We start from the raw sequence: 9,927 nt of genomic DNA on the forward strand, positions 1-9,927 counted from the left end.
CTGTCTGTCAACCAACTACTTTTATTTACTTCCAGTGCAAGAAAGGAAAAAATAAACACCAACAAGGTGGTAAGTGCTTTACTCTTGTTGAGATTTTAAGTTTGGATTTATTTTCAAAAACAACTAAAAATTACTCACCACGAAGTTTTTTCTGAGAAGACGCTTTTTTTCTACCTCGGTTGGCTGTTGTGAAATGATAGCTTTGCAGATCAGGTCTTTCTCCTTCCTTGGGTTTATGAAGTACATCTGTTCTTTCACCTGGAGGCTTGGTGACCACCATGGATGTAAGTGGAGTCACAAAGCTGTAATTGAGTGATAACTCCATGGCTTCTTTCTTCACCGTCTCTTTTTCAGGTCCAGATAATTGCAGCCTGTTTGCAAAGATATTACTTAAAATCAAAACGCACTAATGAACATTAAATTCTATTTCTGCAACTACATCCCACTATAACTTACACACTGAACCGTTCCATTGAAAAACAGCCAAAGGTTTTATCAATAATTTTGCAAATGAGGACCCAGTGCACTAAGAATAAAGAGACTTTTAAAATTACACTCACTCTTTCTCCAGAAGTTGTTTGACTGTGAGGTAGGCCCAGACCCTCTGGATGCGGTTGTCGGATGTTGTCCCAGTTAATTCCACTGTGACGTCGGTGTTTGTAAATGTCATTCTTGTATTTCTCTGTCATAACATCATAAATAATGTTACTTAACACAGTGGCTTTCATAAACCCTTTCGAACGTGAGAGCACATACAGTGAACATGTGTTCCTTACAGAGATGGCCAGAACTTGTGGAGTGAAGGTTTCAATGTTGTTGTCAGTGATCTGACCGGCTACCACAATCTCAGAGCCATTATAATACTGACTGAAGTTAGTCTGGGTTAGATTAGTCCCACCAATATAGATCATCGTCACATCAGTCAACAGTGGAGTGGCCACCTCTTCATAGAAACCCTGATGACATATGAACACTGATATGAGTCCTCTTTCCAGTCAGCGCTGGTTCTTGAATAGAAATGTGGCGAATTACAGAATGTACAAAGATTTTACAACATTTAACCGCTTTGAAATACCTTCAATTGCAAATCAGCATCAGAGTCTTCATAAATCCGCCGTGCCACACCATCGTTCTGCAGTGACATGCTCTCAAGGAACTCAAAATTGACATCAAAACCAAATCCAAGACAGTAGAGGGGGAATTTACTTGCGATGGCCTTTTTTACATTTGATTGTATTCTTTCAAGGTTTGTCTCTCCTGCAAAGGTACAAGAAACATGCTTTTAAAATGTCTTAAACTGTACGATAAGTTTTTGGTCACATGCATGTGTTTCGTTTTTTTTAAATATATGATATATATTAACCGGATGTTGGGTCTCCATCAGTGAGGAGTATAAGGATAGATGCTGAACCTTCTCTTGGATGTGCATTCAGCATTCGTACACCTTCCAGTACTGCTGTATTAATGTCTGTGGCTGAAATAAGATAAAACAAAATGTTTTACTGAGGACATTCTTGGGTCACGTGTTAATAGGCCAAAAATAAATATAAGTATTTGTTGAAGGAGCTCACCTCCTCTGTCACGAATATTCCGTGCAAATTCCTTGGCACTCTCCACATTTTGCTGGTTTGCTTGAACAAGTTCTCGTTTCCAGTGAAAAATGCTACCATCAAAAGTGATGAGACCAAAAAAATCATCCTCTGCCAGGTCTTTCAGTATATGGATTAAAGCTATTCGGGTCTAGAAAAAGTATAAATTATTAACAAATTATTGGTTTTATTCAACTAATAGATCCATTAATTATCCTTAATAATCAGTTTTTGTCCTACATAAAGTCCCTAAATAAAACCCTCGTGTCTGGCTTCCAAAACTTCCTTTGCAGACTTTACAAGCCAAAAATGGTCAATGGGTAAAGATGTCATCAAGATGTTGTATTGTCATATTAGATACAATATTGCCATTTTTGCCTTCAAATGAGTTAAATATTTTCATCAAGTTTAACCCATATCACAAGTTTTCTCATGAACTTTTAGAGCTTTAAACCCTTAAATGGCAATTCATTCTTTTTTCTGGAGAAAAAAAAGATAAGATATTTTTCATATAAAAGACGCAGGATGGTTTTATTGGATGATTTTCGGGTAGGTTAGTGATTGGCACCAACACTGTTTTTGATGAGTTTCTATTTTGTTGTTGATATATATATATATACATATACATATACATATATATATATATATATATATATATATATATATATATATATATATATGTATGTATGTATGTATTAGGGCTGGGCAAGTTAACGCGTTATTACCGCGTTAACGCATTCATTAAATAACGCCGACAATTTTTTTTTTTTTTATCTCCCGTTAATGCCATTCTGCCTATCAAGCAAGTCTTAGTTCATTTATACACACGGACTCTTATTTTGAAACTCATGCTTTTATTTTGGCGCTCCACATGTACTTCAGAACCAAGCGCCGGTGCCGGTGTAGCTGAGAGGAGAAAAGCCGGCGAACTATTCGAGTAATGCTGAATCAAACTTTGTTTAACTCCTGCAGTTCAACGCCTGTATGTATCAATCATTCTGTTGTTTGCTAAATAATTTCGCATGCAAACGTGCCGTTAGAAACATGTTTATGACGTTATTTTGGATGTGTTTATTACAATGTGTTATTAACATGTTTAAGCTAATTCGTTTATGCTAGCAGTCAGAGATGGGTTGCTAATTCTTTATGCAGGCTCATGTTAAGTTTATGTAAATTCATTGGTTGTGTTTAGGTACAATATACTAGCCATTGAACTAACCTTTACTTATTTACCATGTGATTAGCTCGATGCTAACTTGAATGGGAAAATCCATAGACACACTAATGATTAGCATTTACAGATTAATTTAAGATTTACGTCTTTTTAGTCAGCAACAAAGGTTCACATCAGAGATATTTTATACTATTCATTCTGACAACTGAACATAAAATACTCACAGGCAAACGTTTTTGGGGACATACAAACAGAGTGAAAGAAATGTGTCGTCTTATGTCCGAACTGACTATGGTAACAGCAAAAGGACGAAACATACGTTAGTGCAACTTATTCCGACCACTAGAGGCCCCCCTTTGCTTGCTTTTAACAACTGAACATTACATATTATTGGGCTTATTAGTATTTGTACTTATTAGTGGGCTTAAGACTCCTGTCAGTCACTCACAAGCGGAAATAAACTGGTGGGGACATAAACATGGAGAAAAGTACTGGTCTTTTCCATGGACATTTTCATTTTAAATGTCTTCAGATGGTGGAGTTGAGAAGGACAAAGTTGTTTTGAGGCACTGCAATGTGGAATTATTTTTATCACCGGAGTGCTTCAAGTCTGAAATATCACTTAAAGGCAATACACGCTGTTGATGCCGGCAACCCCCCCCAAATAACTATGCTATTAATTGCGATTAATCGCAGAAATCCACGCGATTAATTGCAATTTAAAAAATTTAATCGATGCCTAGCACTAATATATATATTAGAGGCGATTTCTCAAAGACTGCAAGGGAAGCTCAGCGTCCATCTCAAAGACAAGTTCGTTCAGAATCAGCTTTATCTCAAATCAACGGACGCGATGTTGTTCACGTCTCATACATTCCCGTTGCACTGTTTTCTCACATGATCTGTGGTCAGTGCATTTGCCCATACATGCTCAGTGTCCATGCGCTTCAATGGGACTGAGTGGAACAGTGTTTTTCATTGCCTCAAAACTGGATGGTAATTGGATAAATGCCACGATGTTGTCCCACCCCAGGACGCTCGGCGTCTCTGGGGGTGAATGGAGCTTTGGGTGCACCTCAGCTGGGCTGGACGCCGGGCTTCCACGTGCTGATTGGAGGATCAGTTGAAAGGCTGAATCCCATTTGATTGACAGCTATTTTGAGATCTACTCCTTCACATGACAGAGTTAAGTTTAATACCGTCGCACATTCTGCTGTGAAATCGAGAGAGAAACCACTACAAAATTACTTGTTCATTTCTTGCACTGTAAATAAAACACACTCATTGTACTTCCTTGTTTCAATTTAACATAATTTCAATGTTTTCTTGTTTCAGTTCCATAATTTAATCATTTCTTGTTCAAGTTTAATATCGTTTTGTAGATAGTTAAATCAATCATACTGTTGGCTAGGTCAGAGTGAACTAGCTATCAAGTCCCTGGAAAACATACCTACTTGGTACGATAAGGTCACTGACCATTTTCTTAACAAGGAACGGAGGGCCGAATTTATGTTTAAATAACTTGACAATTTTTTTTTTTTTTTTTATGTAAGCTGACAATGAGCTTCCCCTCTCTGAAAGATAAGCAGCCGCCACTGATATGTGTATATATATATATATATATATATATATATATATATATATATATATATATATATATATATATATATATATACATATATATATATATATATATATATATCAGTTACACACTGACCTACAGTCTTCTATAACAAAGGAACAGCTCACATAATGGAAAAATAGGATGTATTTACCCTATGGGCCAAGTACAAGAAAATGACTCAATATGCCCAAAAAAAAGTAAAAATCTGTATTCAAAGCCTAATATAACATAAAGACTGAAAAGGTTGTGGGATCAAAAAGTGCAGTTTCAGTGGGGTTCAATGGCGACATTTTAGTCTGTAGGGTATTGAGTATTTTGAATATGTATTTATTATATACTTTTTAGGTGAGAAAAGGTCAAATTTTATGTCCCACACTTATCATGTCATAGATACCGCTTACATTCACAATGAAGCATAAAATAAACAGACTTAATAGAGTTAACATACATTTAAAAGTGTGTTATAACCTTCAGATACTTTACCTGATGTATTTTTGTACCATGCATGGATCCACTTTGATCAATAACAAAGACAACATTTTTTGGAATGCGGGGCAGACTTGATGGAGCAAAATGATGGAGAAAATACCCAGCAGATGCCTTGAAGAGATTTCAAAGAATGTTTGGTTAGAAAACACTACAGAAAAGACAAAAGGATTTTATATATGATGTCAAAATCATTGTTGCTCTACCGTGATATCTCCTAATGTGGTGTCCCTGTTGACATCATAAACAATCACCAGATCTCCATTCATACCCTGCTCTCCACAGCTGTCACATGTTTTTTGTTGATCTTCTGTTGGGTAGAAATAAACCCACGCCTGAAAACAGAATACATCAGATCTGAGGGGGCATGGTGACATTGTTGGACAGACCTGGACCCTCGTGGCCAGTCCATGACACTCACACTGCACTGCTGTTGATTTTTCTGCCGAAACTTTTCTCTCACTTTTGTCACATTAAACATGCATTATTGTTTTAAATCAGAAGTAAATCCAGATTCAAATGTAATTTAAAACAAAAGTTGTATGTATGTAATATACAATATTAGCACAAGCGTGGAGATGTGATATAGGCGTATTTAACAATTTTTAAAAAATAATATAATGAAAATATTTTAAAAATATGAATGAGCAACACACACGCAGTGAACAGTAAAAATGTTCATAGATCTGTATGTTCAGTGAGGTGCAAAATCTACAGTGCACAGTTAAAGTCGATTCCACCTGTTTGTCTGCAAGTGTTTTGGTGATTGCATTTCCCAGAGCTCTGGTGCTCAGTCCTCCTTTAACTTCCAAGAAATTAATGCCGGCTTCCTCATGGATGTACACATCAACCTGTGTTTGAGAATATAAAATAGTATTAAGTAAGTAAATAAAAAATACAATTTAATGTTAAAGCTCTTGATTGTTAACATTGTTTTCTTAAACATCAGTCACTGAATTATTCCAACATGACCAACCTTGAAATCTTTAACAGGCTGCATGGGCCGAGCATGGATTTGGAGCTCATATTTACCGAGCTTACGTTTCAGCAGCTCCTCATACGTGAGTTCAAAGGTCACCTTTTTGTGAGCAGCCACATTCACAGAGGTCTTAAACTCCTCTAGGGTCCTCCCAACAGAACTACAACAGAAATCATTATTCCCATTCTGTGAACATTGAGATTTCTGTTTGAACTGCATGGGTTTTAACTCTATCTTTGTACCTGACAATCCCTGCACTTTGGCCTCGGGACACAGCCTCAGTGTACTGCTGCTGAGCCTGCTCCTTAGCTTTCACAACACCATCGTACACTTCCCCATCCATAAACCTAAAGAGAACAAGCTTTGGTTATACTGTATGTATGTGCTCCTGAACAGCTCATGTTTCCTCAGTGTTTGACGTCTAATGATGCTTAAACGTGAATGGACAACACCAACATTTCACACCCACATTCTGAATTTACTGATGAAAGCGTTCTTTGGAATACGAACGTGGAACTCAATTTCCTTTGACTCATCCATACGATTGGCCACACGGCTGGTGATGACAGTGGTGGCATAACGACTGCTCACTGTAGAGTTGATGTGGAAGCTGTAGATGTCCCAGTCGTCCTGAGCAAACACAGCAAACACATTTCACAATAAAGAAAAACAAGTTTATTTGAACTCACTGGCTAATGATCAATGGACCAAAGATCAGATAATGGAAAAAAAGAAAAAAAGGCAACAAAAAGTCACATTTAATTGGTCTAACAGCAGAAACACCCAGTTTATTTTACAGTTTTTACTGCCTTTTAAATTATATACACCACACTAATAAATTACCATGACCTGAATAAACACATAAATCAAAGCAACACACACAGGGGTTGGACAAAATAATGGAAACACCTTAAAAAAATCAACAAAATATAATTTAATATGGTGTAGGTCCGCCTTTTGCGGCAATTACAGCCTCAATTCTCCGAGGTATTGATTCATACAACTTGTGAATTGTTTCCAAAGGAATTTTAAGCCATTCTTCAGTTAGAATACCCTCCAACTCTTTTAGAGACCATGGCGGTGGAAATCAACGTCTTACTTGAATCTCTAAAACTGACCATAAATGCTCAATAATGTTGAGGTCTGGGGACTGTGCCGGCCATACGAGATGCTCAACTTCATTAGAATGTTCCTCATGCCATTCTTTAACAATTCTAGCTGTATGGATTGGGGCATTATCATCTTGAGGTGAAGGTGTTTCCATTATTTTGTCCAACCCCTGTATGTGTTATACATATAAATAAGTTCCTTGATGGCCTTTAACAGAATATCTCAGGATTTAGATCCAAGTTTCTGTCACGTTTTGGAGTTGATGTCAGTATTATTTTGTCACTTCTATTTTCAGACTATGGACAGGTTTTAAATGAACAGTGAGTGCAAATACCAAATCTGAAGTCTCTGTGATCGAGATTTTTTTTTTTATCAAGTAAAATAAAATGTTCTCTCAGTTATTGTCTCCTGGATCAGCAAGAATCTGAACATGTTGATAAATGATGTTATCCAACGTGTGTGATTTCCTTATAGCTGTCATAGAAACTCACAAAAATGTGAAAAGTGCCCCTTCTAGAATTCTAGAATTAGGATCCATATCCAGTCCATGTTTTAGGAGGACCAAGATAATGTGTTTTCTATTCAAAATGTTCTGTAGTTTTTGAGACAGACTTAACAGTTTGGAACACCCTCAAAGGTCAATGTAAAAACTTTTAATATGCACACAATCAGTGTCAGTACCCTTGTGTGGATGTTCTCTAGCTCCTTACCTTAACCATTATCCAGTTCTAACCCTGACCATAAAACAATGTCAGGCCTCAACAGGATATAGAATCAAACACACACATTATTATAAGGACTTGCACAGACATGCTTGACCCTAACATTTACTTTAACCTAACTGTACCGTAGCATAAATACACTCAAATACAACCTTCTGATATGTATGTCTACAGGGATGAAACCTGTACAAGCAAATTAATCTTCCATTGACTTGGAATGGGACTTTTGCTCACCTTGCTTGGTAGTGAGGTGGCCAAAGCCAGCAGCAGCCCTAAGAGGGCTATTCTCATAGCAGCTCCCTCCATGACGCCCCCCACCAAAGTGACGCCAGGCAGCTGGAGGCAGCTTTTAAACTCTAAAAGTAAAGGACAGCACATGTGTACACAGGGCAAACTCTGCTTTCTCTCTTCCTCCTGTGCACAAAAAACACTCACACAAAAACACACTTCCACACACATAGATTAAACACATAGCAAAACAGAAATCATCTTAACAAGAATTATCACATCATTATTGTGTCAACGAGTCCAGATGCCATTCTGGATTCTGCTGTGAGGGAATTTAATGGTCGTTACGTCATCTCCTTAATCCTAATATAGACCCTTGCCACATGACACCAGGCCAAATTGGAAGACAGCCCACAAGCTATAAGAGGAGTGCCAGGCTTGTTAGACAGATAATTGTACTTAATAATTGTAGTCACGGTGACACGGTGGTGCAGTGGTTAGCACTCATGCCTCACAGCAAGAAGGTCCTGGGTTCGATTCCAACACCAGTCGACGGGGGGTGGGACCTTTCTGTGTGGAGTCTGCATGTTCTCCTCGTGTCTGCGTGGGTTCTCTCCAGGTACTCCGGCTTCTTCCCACCATCCAAAGACATGCACTAATAGGTTAATTGGTTAATCTAAATTACCCATAGGTGTGAATGTGAGAGTGATTGTCTCTATATGTCAGCCCTGCGATGAACTGGCGACTTGTCCAGGGTGTACCCCGCCTTCGCCCCTATGTAGCTGGGATAGGCTCCAAGCGACCCCCGCGACCCTAGTGAGGATAAAGCGAGTTCAGATAATGAATGAATGAATGAATGAATTGTAGTCATGGTTAACTTGGTGCAGTAATAGGCTGCTCTAACAGTGAGACATGGTGAAAAGAAGTCTTTCTACAGGATCCCCTCTGTTTTAACCAACCGGGGAGAAAAATATAAGGAACTCAGTGCCCAGAGACAGAGTACTGAGTATGGTAGTAGACCTACGGTCACCTGTCGGCTGTATATTAACCTCCTGAGACCCAGGAAAGTGAAAATCTTTAGCTTTTTTACATTAAACAGTTGTCTTAATTGGAAACTGCATAATGCAACAGTTTTTTTTTCAGATACATTTTTGAAATTATTCTTATTTATTTATTTATTTATTTAATGGAATGTCATTTGCAATGGACAACATTTTTTTTAAGTTAAACTGTCAAACTTCTGTCCCCTACAGAGGACAAAAATGCATTGCTGGGTCTCAGGAGGTTAAGTATAACCATTAAAAGTGGTGAACAATAGGGATGGTACAGGTCATCCATGGTTCAGTATGAATTGTGTTTCTTGGGTCGCGGTTAAGGCATGAGGTTCGACTGGGGCCAGACGTGGAGCTTGAGCTCCATTTGCTTCAATGTCCTTCAGTGATTTGGTTCTATTGACTGTGGATCCCTCTGGGACCAGCAGAAAATACACAGATGGAGATTGTTCTTCCAGGTGCTGTGGAACTCCATGGTGATCCCAGAGGTCATACAGAGACAGAACCCCCTCGTGTCCATCAAGTGCTGCTGTCGTGGTAGTGGAGTTCCAGACCACTGGTACTTCCTTCACAGAGACCACAGGGGTTCTGTCTCTGTATGACCTCTGGGATCGCCATGGAGTTCCACAGCTCCTGGAAGAACAACCTCCATCTGTGTGTTTTCTGCTGGTTCCAGAAGGACTTTGAGTCCTCATGGTTTGGAATAACCACCTGTTGCTAACATGTACCAAATAAATAGTAACCCAAATTTATGGTTGTCTTGTATCAAGTTAAAGGGGTCATATTTTGCTAAACCCACTTTATTAGTCTGTGGTACATTTATTTGTGTATTTGGACCCTAATAGTTCAAAAAGTTTGAATTTGAACCCTCCAGGTGCTGCAAAGCTATGTTTAGATTCATTTTGACAAAAATCAAGTGGATTTCTACAACCTGTTTTAATTCCTTCTTAATTTGTTGTGTGT

General features: G+C 38.2%; 1 protein-coding gene across 1 annotated transcript in view; it reads right to left on the reverse strand.

The window, feature by feature from the left end:
* LOC115419922 (inter-alpha-trypsin inhibitor heavy chain H3-like) overlaps positions 1-7,990 on the reverse strand; it is a 35,188-nt gene extending 27,198 nt beyond the window's left edge. The window contains exons 1-13 of the mRNA XM_030134996.1: positions 7,919-7,990; positions 6,322-6,482; positions 6,095-6,199; positions 5,850-6,012; positions 5,614-5,724; positions 5,080-5,208; positions 4,871-4,987; positions 1,572-1,740; positions 1,364-1,474; positions 1,076-1,257; positions 777-956; positions 561-682; positions 139-371 (exon numbers count right to left, since the gene is read on the reverse strand). Coding sequence (XP_029990856.1) covers positions 139-371; positions 561-682; positions 777-956; positions 1,076-1,257; positions 1,364-1,474; positions 1,572-1,740; positions 4,871-4,987; positions 5,080-5,208; positions 5,614-5,724; positions 5,850-6,012; positions 6,095-6,199; positions 6,322-6,482; positions 7,919-7,990 — 1,855 coding nt within the window. The remainder of the gene's footprint in view (positions 1-138; positions 372-560; positions 683-776; positions 957-1,075; positions 1,258-1,363; positions 1,475-1,571; positions 1,741-4,870; positions 4,988-5,079; positions 5,209-5,613; positions 5,725-5,849; positions 6,013-6,094; positions 6,200-6,321; positions 6,483-7,918) is intronic.
* Positions 7,991-9,927: the final 1,937 nt, after the last annotated feature.

This window comes from Sphaeramia orbicularis, chromosome 5 (genome assembly GCF_902148855.1).
Source record: "Sphaeramia orbicularis chromosome 5, fSphaOr1.1, whole genome shotgun sequence".
Taxonomy (NCBI): Eukaryota; Metazoa; Chordata; class Actinopteri; order Kurtiformes; family Apogonidae; genus Sphaeramia; species Sphaeramia orbicularis.